At 38.2% G+C, this 25,182-nt stretch overlaps 1 protein-coding gene across 3 annotated transcripts; it reads left to right on the top strand.

Annotated features, from left to right (window-relative positions):
- The first annotated feature begins 205 nt into the window (after window positions 1–205).
- On the top strand, window positions 206–19,012 carry tlx2 (T cell leukemia homeobox 2). 3 transcript variants are annotated; one of them, XM_066649383.1, is made up of 4 exons: window positions 206–1,169; window positions 10,726–10,963; window positions 16,555–16,692; window positions 17,330–19,012. In XM_066649383.1, the coding sequence occupies exons 1-4, from the start codon at window positions 680–682 to the stop codon at window positions 17,385–17,387; spliced, it is 924 nt and encodes a 307-aa protein (XP_066505480.1). In that variant the 5' UTR covers window positions 206–679; the 3' UTR covers window positions 17,388–19,012. The 3 variants fall into 3 exon arrangements, with proteins under 3 accessions (XP_066505480.1, XP_066505481.1, XP_066505479.1); XM_066649384.1 differs by having other exon boundaries at window positions 16,555–16,735; window positions 17,330–19,010; XM_066649382.1 differs by having other exon boundaries at window positions 16,555–19,012.
- The last annotated feature ends 6,170 nt before the right edge of the window (window positions 19,013–25,182 follow it).

Here is a 25,182-nt window from a genome sequence, read left to right as displayed (position 1 = left end):
TCCAGTTCAACCTCCTTGCAACCAGCTACTGAACAGAGACCGTGTTTAAACTGTCGCCACACCGGGGTAAATACACGGTAGCGGCTCCTTTAAGAGAAGGGCGCGGGCCGCGGAGCAGTGCGGGAGCCAATGAGCGCGCGCGCAGGACAGTTTGGGCACGAAGCGAATCTCACCTGCAGAAAATCACTTCAGCGTAGGACACTGCTGCTTTACGCAATTACTGCGCGCGCACTCGGGCAGCAGTTCACTTTGGGTGATGAGGCCGCGCTGAGGTGCGCCATGCGCCGTTCTGTGCTGCTCCAGGGCCGTGTTCCGCTGATTTAGCCGCTCATCTCGGATTTAACCCTGCTGGAGAATCGCTGGTTCTCCGCTCTCTTGTTTGTTTTCCAGCGCCAGGGAGGCTTTGAAAGGCACGCGAGACGACATGCATGAAGGTGGTGGATAATTAGCTGAAAGGCTCGTGGAGATGGATTTGCTGTGATTGTTGTCGGGTCCCAGTCCCCCTTCACTCCGAGTCCAGATTCTTTCCAATGGCTGCCACGCGCGTTCTGAGGCTCGCGAGGAAAACTATTTGCTGACAGTGGTCTGATAAAACAACGAGGATTAACCTGAAGGCAAGAAAGACCCCCTCAGGCTTTATTTGTTGTTTTGCGTTTGCGCTGCGTGGACAGAGAGCCGCATGCGGACAATGGAGCACACAGGCATCGAAGAGGTGAATCAGACGCACCCTCAGCATGAGCCCATTAGCTTCGGGATAGATCAGATCCTGAATGGCGCGGAGCAGCCGAGCAGCTGCATGGCCCCAAGTCGCGGAGGAGAGACGGACTTCCCGCTGTCCGCCTCAGGAGTGTACTCGAGCGGCTACGGCGGCGTGTACAGCCCCGCGTGCTCCATGGCTCCGGGCCTGCCGGGCTCCTACAACGTAAACATGAACATGAACGTGAACATGAACATGAACGTGAACGTGAGTTCGGGGGGCGCGGGCGGAGTGATCCGAGTGCCCGCGCACAGGCCTCACCCGCCCCCCGCGCTCCATCCACCCCCCGTAGCACATCCAGGACTGACCTCCGTTTCCAGCGTGTCCAACATGCCCGGTATGGGCAACCCGTCCAGCTTCACCTTCCCTTGGATGGAGAGCAGCAGGAGATTCGCTAAAGACAGACTCACGGGTAAGAGCTCAACTCGTGTAGTCTTTATCTCTTGTGGGCGAACTCGTGCTGTAAAGGTTTGTTTGGTTTAAAGGAGTCTTTAAAGTCTGCAAAATAATAATAATATAATAATAAGAATAATAATAACATAATAACAGAAATTATGTCGACCAAAAGAGTAACAACGGCAACAATAATAACAAACAATCATTAAAGTGAAAACAATCACAACAAAAGCAACAACAAAGAAAACAATTAGTAAATTACTAAATACATCGGTTTAAAACACAGAGGTAGCCGAAGGGCCGTGTGTAAACAATCAGGCTCAATTATCATCCTCCGTTAAAAATACTGTTGTTATGGTTCTTTCTAGAATTGCTTTGTATGGCAGCTAGACAGGTTTCAGTGTACTGTTAAAATTTAAAGAAGGATTTTTGTTGAAACGACAAAACAAAGTCAGTAATGTCCATAAAAACAATAATATTGATAATTATTGATAATAGGTACTACACTGCCACTACTACTGCTACTACCATCTACTAATACTACTAATAAATAATATTCATTCACTCATTCATCAATTCATTTTCTGTAAATATTTCCGCATATTAATGATAATGTAATAACCGTTGCCTGATACTGAAAGTAACTACATGCGGGTTTGAAGAAATGAAAGTATAATTTTCGCACTAACTTAATTTAAGCAGAGTCTAAATAATCTTTCCGAAGAATTTGACGATTGCGTTTGATTTAAAGGGATGGCATTTGAATTGTCACTGCATTATGACGTTCCAATAAACGCCTGTTTGAAATAGAAGTTTAAATAATGACCTAACGTTCCATGTTCAGGGGCCATTTTAAACGCAGAGTTTTGACTAATCGATTCTATTATAAAATAAGCCTCGTTTTATTTGGTAATGATCCTTTTCTCTTTTTGCAATCCAATATTTAACAACAGCGATCTTCGCCCAATTATATTCCCATTATATTTCTCCATTAAAAATGACCTTCAAAGAAAATCTCCTCCCAGATTTCTCTGCGAGTGGGACCTGATTATGTGGCTGGTGGTTGATGAGTTGTAGCCTAGAGCCGTAATAGAGCGTTACACTCTGTCAGAATTAAACCCTCTGCCCTGGCAGGTTTTACTCTGTATATACCTGCGCATTTATTTAAATAAAATGCAGTTCACTGACGAGATGGAATGCTTCAGGATGCTTAGTGATAACTGCAGCCAGCACAGTCTCATATATGACTCTGACTGAAAACAACAACAACAATGAAACCAACTACAACAGCAACTGTAAAAAAAAAAATACAAATAATTAAAAAGCAATTAATATATTTATGATAATATATAATAAACAAATAAAAATATGGCTTTGTAATCCGTTCATTATTACTTATCATTTTATATCTAAAGCATTATATTGGCCAATCGATATCGCAAATAATAATAATAATAATTATACAATTAATGATAATAATTCTTTTTTATTCTTTATAACGATAACAAATAAAATAAAACAAAATATTAGGTTCAGATTATTTTTGATAACATTCGTAAAGTCGTGAACTGTTTGTTTACTGAGAAATGGCGTAACTTATTTCTTCAGTCTATAGTTTAATCAGACTAACTGGATTATTAATTTGCCTAAATACCACCTATTAGTACAGATTTGTATTTTTGTTCTAAAGGAGATGCATTTGAAGCTTTGCTTTGGGTTTAAAACAGGATCCAAACCTGTGGGCCTCCATTCCCAAACTAGGCCTAGACGTCGTGAAAATATTAATAGGCTATTAACAATAATACAAAAATAATAGCAGCAATAGTAAAACTCAATGTTGTTTAGATCCACAATATGAATAAATACAACCACAGTTTAGAGCTAAAAAGAATCTGCTTTTATTGGTCTTCATTTGTTCAGCACACGGCTTCACCTCAGCAATGACGTCACCCATATTAAGATGAACATGAAGAGCAATATGGATTTCTCCACATTAAATATTCACAAAGCCGCTCCATTCTCATTAATTATTCAAATGAGAAAAGGATATGTCAACTGGAAAAGCTCTTTTGTAAATATGCTTATCAATTTTACTCATAGTCACTTTGGGCCACTCGTTTAATATGCTTTATCTTCGCCGTGTGTCTTAAGGCAGTTGCGCAGTGGATGCAGGGGTTTCATTGCTGCTGTTTGTGACGTGGAACATTTAGTTTTTCTCCTGTTTGATTACATAATTTTAAAGATGACTCGTGTCTTTTCGTTTGGTGCAACATCCTTTTGTCTGGTAATAGACTTAGCTTCAGCCCATTAATGAACAGTTCTAACTTTCCAAATAAAAATACTTGCATTTGTACATTCATTCTTACTCTCTCAGTGATACAGCTGTTCTTTATTATTCTCTTACGAGGAAATCTCTTAAAGTATTAAGAAATAGATTTCTGTGTTGTTTAATACCGTAACAATGACGCTAATACGCTAAGTAACTTTATTATTAAAAGACAGTTATTCCTGTAGCATTGTCTAGTTTAAAAAAAAAACTATAATGTGTGTGTGAGTGTGTGTGTGTGTATAATTTTACAATTTTCCAATATATAACCCAGCACAATGCTTGCACCTTTATTAATCTAATATCGTATTGGTATCATATGTGATTTATGGTACATCACTGTTTCATTAATGCCTTGCTTTGCCACTAATTTGCCATTGTGAGTGTCCTCCGGATAAACGCCTGAGCAGGCCGCAGCTTCTGGACATTCGTTTAACTTTGAAATGTAATATTAAAGGCTCTTAGGCCTAAATCTCATCAAAAACATATACAGTGCCCGGGAATATTTTCGCTCAGGGAGTTTTGTTTTTATTTATTTGGACTGCTCATGGGCTATCTTTATTCTACAGTGATGTTTAGGTGCATGTATACACAGTAATGTCCCCTATAGGATTTACCCCACTAAAAAAAAAGTGACACAATATATATATATATATATATATATATATATTAACAACAAACAGATGCATGAGACTAAATAATTAAATTCAGATATACATTTTGATGATACTCAAATTATATCTCTGAATGTAGATGTAGAATTTTTCAGTGTGTAAATATTATATATATATATATATGATGCAATATATGATATTTTTACACTGAACTTAAATTAAATATATAATTACACAGATATAATTTGAGTAACGTGTGTGTGTGTGTGTGTGTGTTTGATTATTTGAATACTATATTGTAAGTTTTCACCTGTGTTACTGTTACTGAGAACGTTCGTTTCTTTGGTCTATGGTGTGTTTCCTGTAGAGACTTGTAACATTATTAAACCTACAATATGTTTTCATTAATTGTAGAATTACAAACGTTTTTTCCCCTTTCAGAGCTGTTGTTTCTTCCTCCACTAGGTCTCCAGTTAAAGTGGAGGGTGTTTTCAGTTATTTAGGACGCCAAAGCATTTTTTTTCCCTGCAGTGTTCCGCGGTCCACTGTGGTCAGGGCTGCACGCGCTGCAAAGGCTGAAACGCAGCACCGCGCGAGCATTCTTTTGTTTGTTAATTGACTCCTCGGCAGATCGCGAGTGTATTACAGTATAAAGAAACGCATAAACAGGTCCGTCCCTGTTCCAGTCAATAAGCCCAAGCGTACTTATATTCTCCACTGCGCGGTGTAAAATGCCCGGACCCTCTACACGTCTTTAAATAAAAGCAGCTCGAAACGCGCGATGCGAGGGGGCCCAGCACTTTCCACCTCACATTTCCCACGGTCACCACCTGCTCGGCGGCTTTTCGCTTTGTTTATACACTGGCCGCTTTGCATCGGTAACACGAGCTACGTTTCCATCCGTAAATGAATGGTGAATTTTGCCGCATGTCGCTGTGCTGGTGGTGGCCCAAGAAATCAGCGGTTGAATCCGAGAGCAGAGAGCGCGCATGCGAGGGAGGGAGAAATGGAGGGAAATGAAACCGCATGTGGACGGCGCTCCATCTGAAACGACAATAATCATCTTCCTCAGCCATAAATACAAATGCTGGTGAAGGGCAGAGCGAGCCGCGTAGTCATGGCGACACCGCTGCGCTCGCGGACGCTTTATGCCTCTTCCCTCCCTGACAATGATTGGATTTGATTCGATATTTCAGTTCCCGGGTCTGAAGGGGAAATTTAAAAGCGCATTCTGTTTTGCCTCAGCGAGCATAAATAGCGATAAATGCCCATGTTATATTTCAATATCCCCCCTCCGCTGGATCCATTATATGTATATTTATTAGATTGCAACAAAGGTAATATTCGCAGCGGGGGGAAGGCAGCCACCGTCATATGAAGGTAGAATCACGTATAAATGATTTTATTGCTGTCCGCATATTCTCTGAGGCAGGGGCTGATTTTTTGATGTGCTCGCGCTAAATTCTATTACAGCGACATGTGATTTAGAATGGTCCCTGCTGGCTCGGGCGGGCTCGCGCTTTTTCTTTTCGGATCATCTATGCACGGGTAACAAATGTGAGGAGGATGGGGGATTTGGAAGATTTATCAACATTTTTTTGGTAATTTTTTTTTTCAGAGCAGATAATCTGAGATCACGTTTGGTTTATTTGTTTGTTTAATCAATATTTATCTTACAATTTAAGTTATATGTTTTCCGCAGAAGGTTCAGTGTTTTTTTTTCTTCGTGTTTACAGTGTAACCTGAAAATGTTTTTTATTGTTTAGTAAACGTAATGGTTAATGGTTTCTGGGACAATAAAACATTAAATGCACATTACGTTAGTGATCTAGGGCTGGAGTTAGAATTAGGGAAGGTTAAGGTTAGGGTTGGGGTTTGGTTTAGTTGTAATGTTAGGATTTAGACTCAGCGTTGCATTTAGTGACGATAAATGCGACACCTAGACGTACGAATGTGCGTATTACACGCTTTGTTCTCTGTGAAGAGGTTAATTTCAAAACACAGAAGATTATGAATCATTGGTTTGTTAGTAACTTGTGTTTTTGGAGTAGGTTGTATACAAGAAATATCAGTATCTCGAAATTTGTATCATGTTTATGACGTCAGAATGACTTCTGTTGTAGTTGTCATTAAAAGCTTTGGGATTACAGATCCGTTTATTACTTTAGATTGTGTATGTGTGTGTGTGTGTGTGTGTGTGTGTGGAATATTAACAACATTACTCTAGGGGAACAAGTAAATAATAACTAAAAAAAGATTACGGTGTGGTGCCAGGATCAGACATTAATCTTAGATCATCACCTTTATATTAGCTTTAGTAAACGATGTTCTCAGCTCAGCTGTGGAGTCCTCCCTCAGTGCAATAAGGCATTAGACTCATATCAGATTGATAATGTCATGACCTTGACAGCCTGTCAGTCAAGCTCAGAGCTTTAATTAAAAGCAATCAGATGCAATTATGCACAGGAATGAAGCGACTGTGTCTTTAATCACATCACAGAGCTGTTGGCTTGCCTTTCCATTAAGGTGGACAATGGACTAATGAGGATGCTCTGATGTTCTGATGGAAGTAAAAGCTCAGTCAAGACGCACCAGGTTTCAGAGAATAACGTGATTACAGAAAGCATGATTTCATTTTTTTTTTTTGGGAGGTGGGCTGGGTTTGTTTGTCTCCTTGAATCTGGATTTAATGCAACACTCCAAGACCAGACTGAAAATGTAGTGGCCACCTGACTCAGTTCCTCCTTCTGACTAAAACAGATCCAGTGACTGCCCCTCTGTCCTTCTGCCTAAAATGACCAGCATGAACATGCGAAAGGTCCCTTTGAGTTCCTCTGGCTGCCTCAAGCTGAACTAGTGTTACAGAGGAGCGTGTCTGAATGTAGAGGATCCTTCAGTGTATCCATGAAAAGACTCTTACAGAAGTCAGACATGGTATTATTTGTACACTCGTAGGCCAGTGGGACCAAAGCAGACACTCTATCTCTCTCCACATGGTTAGCTGGCACTGTCAGGTCAGCTGGACTCGAGTTACTAAACCTCGGAGCTTTGTTTCATGATATAGGCCCTCATCCTGGTCGGTCTGAGAGATATTTTTCATTTCCAGGCTACATCTGGATATGTCACTTAGCGGTATTATATAACTCCTGGTACAGCTAGCCCACTGTTACTTTCTTAGCAAGCTCTTCTGCAGTATCTTGGTGATTAGCGTGATTTGTCATGTATTTGAATTCTCTAAATCTGTTTGTCAGTATTCAAATCATTTTCATAAAATGTGGACATTTGCCAGAAAGAAAAGCGTGCTTTAAAATGACTCATTACTTAGATTACTCCATTTAGATGTGGACATAGACACAGGCTCCTTAATGCATCTTAAAAAACAAGCTCAAAAACAGTTAGAGGAAAGCCTTACTTAATTAAAGATTAAAATAATATTTAAAAACTATTTATTTGGACAATACAATGTAATAGAACATCATTACATTCATAATGTGTTGCTTTGACCATTTCCTAACTACTGTTGGCAGAGGGACTCTTATTTCTAACTTCCTGCTCTTATCAAGACTCTGATAAATAGAATCAAAAGTGCTGCTGATGGAATCCAATTAATGTGACGGCAGAAATCAAAGTTTAGTTTGCAAATGCAATACATCCTTGATAATATTTACACACACACACACACACACACACACACACACACACACACACACACACACACACACACACACACACACTGCACCAAATGTAGAACAGTGTGAACAGGACACAGGGTTGAGGTGTGTAGTTAAACTCATATCAGTTACCCTCGATTGCTCCAGTGAACAGCACTAAGCATGTGCCCTCCCTTAGCCTTTATCAGACTACACAACAGAACACACACACACACACACACACTACAATAACTGTGTGAATGTGTGAAAATATTAAAGGAATACAGCTTCAGTGTAGCCAACATATTAAACATTCCCATTATCAGATGAACACACTTATTTTTCAGAGAGAGTTTTGCTGGATTTTGTCCAGAGAAAGTGTTTAATTCCATCAGCAGTTTGTTTAATTTATTTTAAGCATTACCGCCTGAAAAAAATCAATACAATCACTGATACTCACTAATACAAGTTCAGTCCACTTGCTAGAATATCATTCTTTTTATGCAGTGCACACACACACACACACACACACAAACACACACACACACAAACATGCAAAACAGGAAGCCTGCTGATGTCTGCTGCTCTGCTGCAAGTCTCTGCAGACTCCAACAGTAGCTTGGCCAAACACACTAATGTGGCAATGAACTTTATCTAGTGGCCACTGAAGAGGATAATTGATGTTTGTTCATTTAGTCCTGATTATTGAATTCAGCTACATTAAGGTGCACCCATTGTGGAAAAGATGCATATTATAAAACAGGACATTCTGGAGCAGCAGCACAAGCCTAAAATCACCATGCCCAGTACTAGGGGTTGGTTAGGGACATAAAATTCCACAGCTTTCCCTGGAGTGATGAAGCTTCATCCAGTACCTTCAGGATGGGGTGGGAGCGGTGGATCCAAAGCTTATCAACCATTATCAGTATCTGACTTCACAAAAGCTGCTGCCATTAAATAATTAACAAAAATGTTCAAAGACGTGTTCCTTAATTGAGTACAGACAGGAAAACATTGCACTTATAGCCTTGATTTCAGAAGGATTTAAACATTTAGCCACGTTGAAGGTTTGGAAAGTCTTGCATGGATATTTTTTCATAGAAGAGAATTCAAGCTTTCTCCCTTTGACCAAAACAACTTCAGTGGTGTCACACATTTTAAGGAATGTTCTAAATCGTCACTGTGGTGGTACTCTTCACTGTCATTGTGGTGATAGGGGAATGTATTCTGTACCTTTAATTAGGGAACATACTTGTACCTTATTCTATTAAAATTGTAGTTTTTAAAAATAGTGTTGATTTCATTCGCACAATTTCATCTCTAGGATTTATATTAGGTTGCTTTAATTTACACAGTTCTACAATGAAATCTTACAAACATTCAACTCTTCTCCTGGAGAAGAGAATGTTATGTACCTTTAGGGGGAAATGGACTTTAAAAACTACTGTACCTTTAAATGTACTTTTCTAAGTTTGTAAGCTTAGTGACAATAATATACCACGGCCACACAGAGCTGGTGGATATGGCCAAAATATATATCACAATATAATTCTTAATTTTGGTCAATACCTTTACAATTCCAATATCAATATGAACAGTATAAATTCAACTGAAAAACCTCAAAGAACAAACAAGAAACACTGTCAGACATAAACCTATAGGCTTTATCAATATGAATATTTTTAAACTAAACTTTAAATTGAGTGCTGAACTGAGACAGTGCCCTTTGAACTTCAGTCAGTGACAGATGGTTTAAATAATGTTTATTGAAATATTGAATATATATATATATATATATAGAATTATTGTCTACCATACCTTTTTCTGAGAGTGTACTGATGGATATAATTGAGTCTAATTGATGTAACCGATAAACCACGTGTTTATCTGAATCATTGCTAGTTCTTTCAAAAAGCATAGGTTTATCCACCTTTGATCATATAGCACCCTGCAACACACACTGACTTACTACAAATATTCTAAGCTCAAAGCTAAAAATATTAAGTTTTATGTAATATTTAATATTTACACATATTTAAAAAACGTTTTTATTATTTTTATTATTATTATTATTGTTATTATTATTATTATAAATATAATAGTAGTAGTTGTTGTTGTTTTAATATTTTATAATATATTTATTCTTATATACGTCAAATCCAGCTACTGCAGAAGCTATAGACATTTTTTTCAAAATTAAAGCCATCTAGGTTTTTAATGGGATAAGTGGCGTCAGGGGAATACATGTGAATTATGGTTTGGAAAATATTATTTTTTTCAAACAAAGTGTTCAAGTAACAGACTGTTTGTAATTAGTGTGTGTTTATATACTTTTATTTAGAAAATAAGATCAAAACTACTTGCTATATTATGTGCTTAAAATTTCTTTGAGTTGACTTTTATTCTATCCGGTGTCAAAGTGCATACCAGGCTTGTTTGTCTTTTTTAAGTATTATAACAACGTAAAATTAATAACTAAACCGATTAAACAAACCAAATCAATACCATTTATTTTCTGCACGAATTCTAATTTCTATTTTGATGTTATTGGGTTAATCTGTTCAGCGACATTTTATGAAAATGTTTATATTAATGTAATTCACATCCCAGTATAATGATACGTTTATATTGTGCTGTTTATTTTATCGATTAATTAATGTACTGAATTACTTGTGTATTTTAACTTAAATGTTATATTTTCTATACAAACTTTAATGTACACTTTACACTCAGAAAATCAGTAGAACGTGGGACCAGGCAAATCAAGCTTTATCTGTGGAGCAAACGCAGTGCTGTAGCTGTTCATTACCGTGATCAAAAGTGTGCTCTGGAGAATGTGTGTTGATTTATTTTACTGAGAAATAAAGATAAAAACGTAGATATAGGATTTATATTTAACGTAGAATAGGATTTACTGAAACAGTGTGAGAGCTGAGAGAAGGTCAACGGTCATTCACAGTGTTGTTGTTGTTGTTGTTTCAGCCGCTCTCTCTCCGTTCTCGGTCACGCGGCGGATCGGTCACCCGTATCAGAACCGCACTCCGCCCAAGAGGAAGAAGCCGCGCACGTCCTTCAGCCGAGTGCAGATCTGCGAGCTCGAAAAGCGCTTCCACCGGCAGAAATACCTGGCGTCGGCGGAGCGCGCGACCCTCGCCAAAGCGCTGAAGATGACGGACGCGCAGGTGAAGACCTGGTTCCAGAACAGGAGGACAAAATGGAGGTGAGGAACTCAGCAAGGTTCATTACAGGGATGATGTCGTACACAAATAAATATGTAATATTGAAATATGGTTATGAATGTTACATTTTATTATTATTTTTTGCTATTATTCCTATAAAGTGTATATTCACTGTTAAGTCTAAAAATACCATGAAACTATATTAAACATCACGACATCTCAGTTAATGGAGGCGTAATAGATTATCTAATTTAAAAAAAATTGTGGGACGAATTTGAATAAAAATGTAAAATAAAACAAGAAAAAAAACCGCATTTTTAAAAGTTATTTAAATATAATAAACATATACATATAAGAGAACCGCTGAGGGCTGTTCATGTTTTATCTGACTCCTATTTATTTCAGTATAATTCTCATAAACTGAATTATTTTAGTTATTTTTTCCTGTCTTTAATGGGAAAGTTAGTTTAGAATTTACATTAGAAGAGAATAATTAAGGATCCTTACCATAACCTAAGCACAAACTGATGGCCGCAGGTTATTCTGATGCTTTCATACTTTCATACATAAGGATTTACAGATATTTCTTTTTTAAATATTATTTTGGTTAATATTTATATGTAACTCAACCTTTAGCAGTGATTTTTTAAACAATCCTAGTTAAAACAGACTGAGCATCTACAGCAGTCTATAATTATTCAAAATGAATATTCACCCAACGTTTTATTTTCATTGAGTTTATTATAGAATACATTCGTTTTTCCAACCATTGAATCACAAGACACACTGAAAGAAAAATAAACAACTCTGAACTCACTTAGTGTTATTATGTAAATGTTTGTTACATTGAATTAAGTTATGCATATTAATACTTAAATTATATGAAACAGAAAAAACAACTTTTTAAAATTTTGGGTTTTTTTCAATGCAGAACATAAGGAATACATTTAAAAATTCAGTTTCTTTTTTTTATAAGTCACGGTTGAGATTTATGTCTAATTTTTTGAGATTTATTAATTTAGCTGTGAATACACAACACTGGCATTATCTAACTTCAGCATCACCATTGTCATAATCTGCGAAGTATTTTCATGGATTTGTAAATATTTATTACTTTTCATATAATAATCATACACAAGACAGATGTAAAATATCCTATGTCAATTCATTAGAACTTCTCATAGGGCCCACCCCACTCACTTCCTAACGGCAGCCACACAATTTCTATTGTTACAATCCTACAGCTACAGTTGCTGTGGCCATTTATGATTCGATCAGCAGCCAGCTACCCTTAACATCTACGGATAATAATTGAGCCCATCACATGAGTACCCAAACCATCTACTGTATCACTAGCTCTTCACAGAGGTCATCAGGTAGAACCTCCCCTCATCAGTGTTTCACTGAATTATGCTTAGGACACCTCCAAAAGGCTCAACAGTGAAGTCTAGCGTCTCAGACCCACCCCCCTCTAAGCCAGCTTTACAATCCTACCTTACCCTTAACCATCAACAAACGTAAATCCACACTGTCCTCCGTGGTGACTAAGGCTGTACCTAGCCCTACTGGCACCGTTAATGCATGCACAGTTCCATGTGATCTTTACATGCTACATCACCAACCACCACAATAGCACCGCTACAGTGCATTTCCCCAACTAGTCTGTGTTCTCCTTATCCACAACCACTGACTAGACCTTTCAGCTGTTTCTGAAAACGCCTTCACAGCTGCTCTTAGTTTCCGGCCCCTAATGCCGAACTGCACAAGCAGGGATGTGGCAGACTTGGCTACAAATCCCCTAACACGTATCTCCTCCGGTCTTACATATGCCTGCCATCCGTGTTCCCTCACCTCAGCCGCCAAGTCTGTGTACTTCAGCTTTTTCCTTTTAAATGCTTCATCAACTGCATCCTCAAATGGAACTGTTAACTCTTTGAAATAAACTATTAGTTTATTTCCAGAGTACAGCACCATGTCTGGCCTCAGTGTAGTTTACACAATACAGATTTTGACCTAAGTCCACCAGTAATTTCCAGTCTCATGCTTCACCCCATCTACCATACCATTAACATATTAAGGATGAAATCAGTTAGGCAATATCACTGGTCTTTTGCTTATAATAGTTATTTATTTATACTTGTATAAGGCTCAATCAGTGATTACGAAAGTGGCAAAGTGGCCACTGCACGTGATTTGTAATAAGACTGATAAGTACAATGTTTTCCATTATATAGTCAGCTGCAGATCCTTTCCTTTTATTGATGTTCATGAAGCTGTAAATGAATCTGTGATTTCTTTGGAAATCCAAACCCTCCCTGGGCTCCTCTGGTTGGCAGGTCATTCAGAGTAGCATTAAGTTGATGCTAGCAAAATCACTACAAAACCAGCAAAGTGCTTCTTTAAAATTTAATCTAACACATGAAAACAGGCTTGCAGGACACAAATCCAGTCTGTCACGAGAACGATAAAGAATCAGAGCTTTTAGATTGCAGACATTTGTTAAATTTTGGGATCTATCAGATTGATCTCCTGTTGGCAGTAAATGTTTGTAGTTTTGCTCCTAACTCATCCAGGAGTGGATTCATTGAGGAGGGCATCCTGTGCCTCCTGGTAAAACACCACTTTGGCTTTGCTGAGCTCTGCTAAATATTTTTTCCTTCATTCTCTTTGGACACCAATTTCCTTGAGCAAGCAGAAGTGCTGCAGCTTTTAAAAGCTTGTGTCTGAACTTGCTTTCTAGTGCATTATGGAGCCCATAGGTCTGAATAATTGAGTGCATGTCCATCCTTTCTCTTTAATCCAATCTACCTGTTGCTGTTGGCTCTTTTAGAACAAATGAGCGTGCAATCTAATTAAGGGCAGGCTTACTTACCTGGGTTTTTATCAGTGAGCTGCAGTGGGCAGAAGTGTTGCTGCTGAAGTTGATGTATTTATAATGAAGCTGAGTCATGGCCTTTAAGGAATTTAAATTGATTACGGTCATTTTGATGTGTCCTCTTAGAAACATCTCCTTTTATACCTCGTTAAACTGTGAGTGGCATGAGTTGTTGGTTGCCTGAGATTAGTAATATTAATTAGTTATGCAAGTCAATGAAAACTAATAAGCACATGTATTTGTCTTCCATTTTATTTCTTTTATGGTATGAGGTCTTATTAAACATTTGTCTTGATTAATTTATTTTAAGTTTTGGAATCCTTAGAACTACATTGTGCAGTTAAGATTATATGTAAATTTCTTCTGTTGTGACCGAGTCCATTGTGTTGTGCTTGATTCAAAAAATAGTTGATGAAACACTCCTTATAACTTTAGTAAGAGTGGATGGGGCTGTTGATTTAGGCTGAATCCATAGACATATGAAATAAAACGATAACTTTGAAACGGGCCGTTTCTGCTGTTTCCATATGAACTTTATGGACTTTGGAATGAGGGATACGTTCTGAAAAATGTAATTATGTTTACCAATCAAACCATTTTATATCTCATATAATTTTCCATGATATGCCTTGATCTTTTGTTTTTGTTCTGTATTTTGACAAAACACTCCCTGTTACCAATATTTTATTGTAAAACCCTTTAAAGTTGATATAAAAATGACAAATATGGATATACAGATATAAATATGAATAATCATAGATAAATATAAACAACTGGTCACAATTTTCAAGAAAGAGGTTTGTGCTGTTTTGAATAAAAAGCTGGAAAAAGATGCCACAGTTTTGTATTTGACAAGCAAACTATAACCTCTCTGTCCTCCTCCCAATTTCTCTGGCTCTGAGGCTTATAGCTAATGGTTTACATAAAAACAGCCATGTTGTTGAGAAATCTTCAGGACCCTTACATGGAAATAACTACAAATTATGATGAAGCAAAACATCAAAATGTGATAAATATCATTGTACTCTTTATTTTTGGTAATAAATCTACTTTTTGTTGGAAATAAAAATAACAGTCGTTTGGCCTTACCTGTGTAGTAAACAATGAAAATAAAGCATCCATTAATGTACTGTATGAACAAGCATGTCATCAAATGAGCAGTAAGCAATCATATTACTGTGATGTAGTTAGCTTTAATGGGTGCCTAATGGGCATAGGCAATGGCAAGGAAAGGCAGACAGGAATGGTATGTATTCTAAACCAACAAGGCTAACTTTCATTCACCGTGTATCCCTGTATTTGTCATTTATTTGTTTCTTTTTATAGAACTGGAAAATGAAAACTGTCTAATAAATTGTGTTTAACTTTTATGATGGGCAGACCAATAGAAATGCTGCATTCTCAGAAACAATTTGGCTTCATTAAATTCCATTCAAAGTTAAGTGTGTTTTCTCACGTAAAAAGGTTTTCTCATGTATAAGAGTTAGCTGGAGACGAATACTGGTGACATGCATCAATAGTTCTATTTCTGCATGTCATAGCTCATAAGGCCACATGCCATTTACATTAGACTTTAATGACAGCTTACATTAACCTACATAAACACCCTTACAAGTTTTTCCAGCAAACATCAGCTGTTACAAAACTTCAGAGTGAACTTGAGTAATGTACCCTTTATAGCTGATGCCTGTTGAAATAAACCTTTATGGATGTTGATGTAGGTTTATGTCAGATATCTTTACAGCCTTATGGAGTCTTACTTAGCCTTATGAACAATGACATACAGTAAAGTGTTCCTCATTTAATTTGTTATCATTTGTGACTTTTCCCAGGAAGTTTCTGGAAGATATGTTGTTAATGCGGATTTATTCCTCAGTATTTTTAATGGTTAATTCCATGTATGGTCTGTATTTCTTTGGGGATTACCACATAAAAACATCCTCAGGACTCAGCCGTGCCTCCAGAACTTGTACAAACTGGATTTTAAACAAACAAACAATGAAAAAACGATTTTACACCGAACGGTCTGTTGCATGTGTTCAATGCACACCTTCCACATACTGATCCATTTGTGTGGAGAGAAAAATAGAGTGGAATATTTGATGTGTGCTAATGCTTTCATAATAAAGGAATTTTTGACTAACAGTGTGAGTCGTATTAACATGGCATTTGACACTGCACTTATTTCTAGGTTTTAAAGAATCCTGTTTTAAGGTGTAACAAATACTGTATTTAAAGTTTTGCCAATGATTATTAGCTCTCTCTTTTCTCAAGCAGCTCATTATACTGTAATTTTGATCATTGTTTTTACAAATAATGTTTTACCAACACCCCTTATTTGAAATAAAATGGTAAAGATCACAGACCTTTAAAGAATGACACTGATTTTTCCAAAATGGCTGAATAAATGAAATGTTAGAGACTCTTACCAAATTTGGTGTCACCATGACAGTGTTGGTGTTGGAAACCAGACTTCTGAAGTTTTAAATACCTCTAAAATCTAAGCTGAAATGATCACAAATAAAATACTATGTCATGGACAGTTTTATGACAGTTTTGAAAAGAGTATTTGGACAAAAAACTAAATGACTTTATACTGTTTGTTATATTTTGCTGGTAAAATTGACTCATTGCTACTTCATATGGTCTGTAAAGGGTGAAACACTACTGACGTGACAATGTATTTCTTAGGCTTCAGGCCAACTATCCACAGTCCTAAACGTTGTATTCATTTTGTCTTTTGCTCTCTGCACTCAGGAGACAGACGGCTGAGGAGCGCGAGGCTGAGAGGCAGCAGGCGAACCGCTTAATGCTCCAGCTTCAGCAGGAGGCTTTCCAGAAGACCCTGAGCCAGCCCCTCCAGCCAGACCCCCTCTGCCTTCACAACTCATCCCTGTACGCATTGCAGAACTTACAGCCATGGGCAGAGGACAACAAGGTGACCTCCGTCACCTCTGTCGCATCCGTGGTCTGACCCACACCTGCTGTTTATGTTGGTTAATGAGAAAGGAAAAAAACATATTGTCAGGGTTTAATATGATTATAGAACAGCAGTTACATGTTTGGGGGGCATTTTGGGTGGATCTCAGACACTCTCATTTGGACTGGTTTCAGGAACCCCTATCCCAAGCCATAAGTTAAACATATTTTAAATATTTATTTCTCAATGTGACACTCTAAAACAGATCACTTAAAGCAGTCTTCATACTGCCATCTTTGTGTCTTGTCTTTTTTCATATATATATATATATATATATATATGGAAAAGATTTAGTCATAGAGAAGGCAATGATGGTGTGAATTCAGCTTCCTCTTTGTAATAAGATAATACTGGCTGGGGAGGATTGTGGGGGAGGTCAGTGACAAATGGGTATGTTGTGCATTTCCTAATTCCCAAATGGACTGTAACAGAGAAAGAAACAAATGATAAAAAACAAGCACACTGCTTTTTGCTGATAAATTCTGTTGTTCCCACCTGAATCCGGTCATTTGTTTCATCCCTTACCCTCCGTTTTCACTCCTCTTCCTTCAGCTACCTGTCTAACGGAGGGCGGGACCACGTTGTCCCTTTCCAGAGTGGATGGAAATGATGAATTTCACCCGTCAAGACGGCTGTTTGTCTACGTGCCATTTGGCATCGGGCAAGAAGCGGTGCTGCCACTGACTCATTTGCTCTTGTTGTTTTTTTTTTTTTTTCTTTTTTCTTTGAACTCTGTAAGATGTGTTTGTGATGCATGTTGACCGCGTCCCCCTGCGAGGACGCAGGGACTGAAGACTTTGTTGGTTTTATCCAGCCGGAGTCCTTCTCTTCTTCCACCTCTTCCTTCTCCTCGTTCATCTGAACTTTTGCAAGCAATTGCGGACACGCTTCTATTGTATTCCTTCATGACATGACATTTAAAGCCGTTTTATATTAAACATGATTGTGACTTCTAACAAAATCATGCTGGATCCTATTTTTTTTTGTTTTGTTTTTGTACTCTGGTGTCCCAGACCACAATGTGCTAAAAACTGATCAATGAAAATGAAAAAGAATTACTGAAACCAACTACACGGTCCTCTGCAAACATTTGACAGTGATAATAAGTGCACAATTTTACAGACAACACATTTCTACACACTTTGGTGCAGTTACTGTTTTGTTGAATTTAACAGTTATATATATATATATATATATACATTTTTTAGGCCAAATCAGTTCCACAATCGGTGCATTGCCTTTAGTTGGAAGGCTTTGAATGGGACTGGTATAAAGACTAGTCATATGTCAGGATATTTTGTTGTTGTTCTTGACCTATGCCCATCCAGACACTGTAGGTGTGTAAACAAGCGTTATTATCATCCCAGGTTAAAAAAAAAAAAAGACAAGTCAAAACAAAAACTGTTCTCAGTGGATGCCGCAGCACAGCACTATCGGGGTTAATCTCTAGTGCAGTGGTGTAGACGCACGGCTCTGTTCTCCGCACTAAATGAGCCTTCACACTCCTCAGTACACATGGCTGCCTCTCCCAGGAAATGCTGAAGAAGTAAACTGATTAGAGCAGTGTGTGCTCTGCAGCTCCTTGGCCCCAAGAGACAATCCACAACAGTATAAATCGTAAGCTGTGGTTTGAGGTGGGATATATGCTTCTTTAAACAGAAATGTTTCCACAATGTAAAATAAAAAGTGATATCAAAAAAGGTAATTTAATTGACCTTCTAACAATAAACGGACAGAACAAGTACCTGTGTCTTTTGTTCTGTCAACTGAATATTATTATTATTATTTACTACCAAAAACAGTAAACTACATTTATGAATGTGAAAAAACATTAGGGTTTTTTTTTTCAGTGCAATAATCGTTATTAATAATTTGTTGTATAAATAATTTGTTGCCATTGAAAGAACCCTTTTATGTTCCATGAAGTGGGTCATCCACATAGTGGTAGCCATGTTTAAATTTGGTTTAACACTGTATTTTTAATATGTCCTAGCCAGTAGATGTCAGTATAGTTATGTTTTATAATTCTTTAATTCTTTATCCCAAATTTGTCCAAGGTTACGTGTACAGCAAAGTGTTTCTGGGAAAATACAACTAGTGAAAAATGGGCAGGGTGCTACCTGTAATTTTACACTGTCATTAAGTTAGGTGTCATTTACAAAGGTAAAAATTAATTCATGTTCAATTTCACTGATTTCTTTTTAAATCCTGAAAGCTTCAGGGACAAAATTACAATCTGAGACAAATGTAAGTCAAGGCTCTTTAACCAGGAGTAACTATTAAAAAAATTTAAAAAATTGTATTCTAAATATCTCTCAATACAACCCATGGCAAATGTTTTCTAGCAGAATTACCCCATTGAACTGAAAACTATAGTGTTTTTGATGATGTATTTATCAGTAGGCTCAGCACTTGGGGCATATATTACTAAAGTGTGTTAGCAGGTACTGAAAACTGTGTTTTAGGACAGCTACTTATTGCATCAAATCCCTGTTTTAACAGTGCTGCATGCATTAACTGAAACTACACTCATTGTAGTAATGTATGAATTGTTTCTAAGTAATATTAGTTCTGACTTGCACCTGTTTTTGATGACAGTATTCCGGCACAACAACAACGACAGTAGCTTTCTAGATTCCTTTTCCACAGCTGTCTATTTCCAATCAGTGTGTGTTTACGATGTTATACACTTGGCTGATTTTTATAGCTGAATACAAAGCATTTGCCTAACTTTAAATTTACCTTTACTCCTTGTTGGATTAGTCAAGTTTGACAGTACCTCGCCTGGTTTAGATCCTGTCAGTATAGGCTGGTTGGCCCAGTGACGCCTCCTTCACCCCTATTTCCTCAGCCAGTCCTCAAATGGCTTTCATCTCGCAGTCTCTGCTGGCACGCAGACGTGACTTGGCTGCTTTTACTAAAATTCCTCCTGCCCACTGTTTTCAAAACCTGGTATTGTGTTTGGCTACAGGTGATATGAGCTTCTTAAGCAACGCACTCATTTTTTTCCCCTTCTTACACTTGTTTTTTTTTCAACAGCCTACCTGAGGGCCTGCCACATTTTCCCATAAACTGTCACCACACAAGAAGCTGAAAGTTTAAAGTGAGCTTGTATCACACTTCCTATCTGACTTTATGTTTGCAGACAGACTCCAGTGTTTATCGCCTGGCGAGAGTATATCAGTCCAGCCTTCTGCACTCCTCCTGATGGGTATGTGTGAGGTGCCTTTCATCAGGTGTTCAACCAAACTTTACCTTGTTTCCTTCAAGACTTATAGAGGCAATGAAAAACAGAAAAGAACGTAAAACATTTTACACAAACAAACAACCCACACAAGGCAGTCAGGGTTCAGTGAACTGTTAGCATATTGAACAAAAACTCATGCATAAACGAACAGATTATGGCCTACACGTATATGCAGAACATAGTTGCAATAGACCATAGCTCCAAAAGGGCTGTGCAGTAAGATTCCTCTAGCGAGATTAACCTAGTTATCCTTAAGCTTAGTGACATTGTAAACTATAGCTTTTCTTGTTTCCTCAGTGTTTGTTATTCATTCGTTCTTTCATTTTTTTTTCATTTCATACATCCAGTTCAGGGTCATGGTGGGTCCGGAGCCCACCCGGAATCACAGGGCATAAGGCGGGAACACACCCCGTAAAGGGAGCCAGCGGACATGCGGAGAACACACCACAATAGTCACCCGGAGGAAACCCACGCAGACACAGGGAGAACACACCACACTCCTCACAGACAGTCACTCAGAGGAAACCCACACAGACACAGGGAGATCACACCACTCTCTTCACAGACAGTCACCCGGAGGAAACTCACGCAGACACAGTGAGAACACACCACACTCCTCACAGACAGTCAAACGGAGGAAACTCACGCAGACACAGGGAGATCACACCACTCTCCTCACTGACAGTCACCCGGAGGAAACCCACCCAGACACAGGGAGAACACACCACACTCCTCACAGACAGTCACCCAGAGGAAACCCACGCAGACACAGAGAGAACACACTACACTCCTCACAGACAGTCACTCAGAGGAAACCCACACAGACACAGGGAGCTCACACCACTCTCTTCACAGACAGTCACCTGGAGGAAACCCACACAGACACAGGGAGAACACACCACACTCCTCACAGACAGTCACCCGGAGGAAACCCACACAGACACAGGGAGAACACACCACACTCCTCACAGACAGTTACCCGGAGGAAACCCACGCAGACACAGGGAGATCACACCACTCTCCTCACAGACAGTCACCGGAGGAAACCCACACAGACACAGGGAGAACACACCACACTCCTCACAGACAGTCACCCAGAGGAAACCCACGCAGACACAGGGAGATCACACCACTCTCCTCACAGACAGTCACCCGGAGGAAACCCACACAGACACAGGGAGAACACACCACACTCCTCACAGACAGTCACCCGGAGGAAACCCACACAGACACAAGGAGAACACACCACACTCCTCACAGACAGTCACCCGGAGTGGGACTTGAACCCACAACCTCCAGGTCCCTGAGCTGTGTGACTGCGACACTACCTGCTGCATCACGGTGCCGCCCCCAGTGTCAGTTAACTACACTGACTTAAATTCTTATAGTACTTACAAGAATATGTAGTTAATGAGGATGTATTATGGAAAAAATATATTTTGAGTACATCTGGAGCATTCCAACACATGCACTGTGATATTAAAGCAACCCAGTCAGTTTTTGTGTGCTACCTAAAGTACTACTACTACGTCTGAAAACATGGGAATAACAAGTCACTAAGATTCTGGGTTTTACACAGGTTTTTCGATTTACACAGTGTGCAGAGACTATACATTTGTCCTGCTTCCTTGTCCCTGTCCTGCATCTCACTAATCTAAACACTGGACCTACATTTATGTAAAAGCAAAAGGACAAGGTTGATAGGAGCAAAACAAACATGAGAAATGTGGAGAAATAAGGGTACAGACTAGTTTTTCTCAGTCGCTTTGTAGCATTTCTCAAATCATCATATATATTTTCACATTGTGTGATTTTCTCAAAACCTTTCCTACAAATAGCAAATGCCTGTAACTTGCTCAAAATCCTTAGCTCATTTTTTTTTTTTATGTCGAATGTGTGAGTGTCGCCCTGTGAAGGACTGGCGCCGCTCTGGGGTGTGTTTCTGCCTTGCGCATAGTGATTCCATTGGTAGAAATTGTAACACTGTGTTGTACTCTCTGTTTATATATATTTAATAATTGAAGGTTCATGAGATACACCTATGAGCTGTTTTGAGGTACAGGTGGATCATTAATGGATCCAATGCTTCAAAAGCTCCCCTTTATTAATGAAAGTCATGATTTGGACTGGATCAACATTTCCAAGTGTGCTTACATAGACAATGGACTAGTACCTGAATGTTCTGGGAAGTTAAACTGTTCAATAGAGAACCAGTCTAATACATTCTGATCAATGTTATCAAATCAATTGAAAATGTACGAAAGCCTAGTCCCGCTCTGTGAGGAGTTTGGTGTGTTCTCCCTGTGTCCGCTGGGGTTTCCTCCAGGCGCTCCGATTTCCTCCTACAATCCAAAAACCCGTTGGTAGGTGGATTGGCGGTTCAAAAAGTGTCCATAGGTGTGAATGTGTATTACACTGTGACAATGAATGATTGAATGAATGTAAGAAATTGCAGACAGCTGTACACAATCATTTACATGATTAACCAAAGCATGTGCTGTTTGAGAAATGGCTTTTATGAGGCACACATGTAACTGGATGATGTGGTGTTTGAACAAGTAATTTTGAGAAATTCAATTCTGATCTGAGAAATGCTCCAAAGCGACAGAGAAAAACTGTAAATATGGAGAAAGCAAAAACACATATGAAAAATCTAAAAACCAGAACTTTTGGTCCTCACTCCTAACTGCGGTGCGCTCATCTTGAAGTGAGCTGTGGCTTGTTCTTATTTAAAAGATCAGTATCTTAAACTGGTCGTTCAAAACAGGGCTGTTTACGCAGTGTGAAGATGTTGTTTTATTTATTTTTTTTGACCGACAAATATCATATAAATTATATTATGACACCAGAGAACTGTGTTAACTTGACAGATGTGATTGATATCTCAGTGATTGAATTAAAATTGTTTTCTAAACACAAACAGGTGGAATTTCAATTAAATGTATATCATGCTCAGCATAATGTGTTGTATGCTGTGCCTTTGTGAAACATTTCCTTTTAACATAAATATATTATGATCTAATATAATGAACCCTATAGGTATTCAAATAAATATTCGTATATTTGACCTAACTTGGGAGGGTTGACATAATATATATTTTAATAATCTTATTGAGCTGTTCTTTTATTCCTCATTTAAATTATTTTACATATCTTCTTAATGTGGTTTGAAAAAATGTAACTATATCACTTACATTTTTTTAGCAAGTTTTACAACAGTTCTTTAAGTTGTGTTATATTTACAATGTGCTTTATACAGTGCTTTATTTTATCAATAAAAAGATGCTGAGATTTGGGCCTGAAATAAGAAGGTAAAATTCTGTGTTTTGCTGTCCCTGTCTGATCCAGTCACAGATACTCATTCTGAAGTAAAGAGATGTCTGAAGAGATTTGTAGGTTGTGTTGTTCCAGCCAGAGATAAAGCTGAACACTTCATATGAAAGTTAAAAAAAGAAAAATTAAATTGGATAACAGAGAGAGACAGAGAGAGAAAATATTATTTATAACTGTGAGATATCACTGTGTTCCAGGGCATCTTAATAATCAACACATGTTTTGTTCCTTTCTGTATCTTTTGTGGTTCAGTATAATATTCATTGCAATTTGATTAACCTTTTAATATATAATATTTTGGCCCATAATTTTGTTGGAATTTATTATTTTTTTTTTTTACTTTCTCTTTTATTTCCTTTACAGACCAGTAGAAATGCTCCAAAAGTACTTGGAATATGTTTTTTTAAATCTGTTACTGAAAACACACACACACATATATATATATATATATACTGGTAACTATGGGATATGGGGACACCTGACTCAATACTTGCAAGGGACACCACTGGAATGTGCAAGTAACTCCAAAAACATTTTAAAAACCTTCTAATGATAAAATCACATCCCTGACATTTTACAACCTTATGCAGTGTTAATAAGGACATAGATGGTTTATAAGCACAGACCCCATACACAACACACAAACATGAATTGATACTGTCTTAAGAGGACAATCCAGGCATCAAAGGACATATAATCTGCCTGTCAAATAAAACTACTATTTTATTGTTTTTGGCCAATCTGTCATTAATAATTTTTATTTATTTTTAACAACTGTTCACATGTACACCATACCTACAACACATGACATACAAAAGTACTATTTTAGGCATGCAACACTAATGTCTCTGACAGCATTACCTCAGTTTTTAATTTTATGTAAATGTTATGTAACTATGAATATTGGTGTTATATATATTTATATATGAATATATAACTATAAAACTGCATTCATAGTAGAGAATATATTTTGTGAGAAATATGTTGCATAACAATCATCATTCATCATTGCTCTTTCCACCAAATGACGGTCTACACGCGTCTCCTTCCACTGAACAATGGTCTACATGCGTCCTTCCATCAAACGACAGTCTACATGCGTCTCCTTCCATCAAACGACAGTCTACACGCGTCTCCTTCCACTGAACAATGGTCTACATGTGTCTCCTTCCATCAAACGACAGTCTACACGCGTCTCCTTCCACTGAACAATGGTCTACATGCATCTCCTTCCATCAAACGACAGTCTACACGCGTCTACTTCCACTGAACAATGGTCTACATGCATATCCTTCCATCAAATGACGGCTTACATGCATCTCCTTCCACTGAACAATGGTCTACATGCGTCTCCTTCCATCAAACGACAGTCTACACGCGTCTCCTTCCACTGAACAATGGTCTACATGCATCTCCTTCCATCAAATTACGGTCTACATGCATCTCCTTCCACTGAACAATGGTCTACATGGTCTCCTTCCATCAAACGACGGTCTACACGCGTCTCCTTCCACCGAACGTCAGTCTACAAGCGTCTCCTTTCACCAAATGAGTCTACATACGTTTCTTCCCACTGAATGAGAGTCCACACACGTCTCTTCCCTCCGAATGACAGTCTACATGCGTCTCCTTCCACCGAACGACAGGTGTCTATAGGCGTCTCTTCCCATCCAACAACAGTCTACGTTCTCTGCTGATATTTCTTAGTCTGTGGAATTAGATTTCTCTATCATGGTAGAACTTAACCCTTGTATGGTATTGTAAGTCATTGAGTAATTGAGTTCACATGCTACTATACCCAACACATTTACCTCCTTCATATGGT

The sequence above is a fragment of the Hoplias malabaricus genome, chromosome 17 (genome assembly GCF_029633855.1).
Source record: "Hoplias malabaricus isolate fHopMal1 chromosome 17, fHopMal1.hap1, whole genome shotgun sequence".
NCBI lineage: Eukaryota > Metazoa > Chordata > Actinopteri > Characiformes > Erythrinidae > Hoplias > Hoplias malabaricus.
The sequence above is the reverse complement of the archived record's forward strand: the minus strand, read 5'-3'. Positions and strand labels throughout refer to the sequence as shown.

Coding starts and splice junctions, on each gene's coding strand:
- tlx2 (XM_066649382.1), top strand. CDS start 680: ATGCGGACAATGGAGCACACAGGCATCGAAGAGGTGAATCAGACGCAC. Junction 1,170..10,725: donor CGCTAAAGACAGACTCACGG/GTAAGAGCTCAA, acceptor TTGTTGTTTCAG/CCGCTCTCTCTCCGTTCTCG. Junction 10,964..16,554: donor AACAGGAGGACAAAATGGAG/GTGAGGAACTCA, acceptor CTCTGCACTCAG/GAGACAGACGGCTGAGGAGC.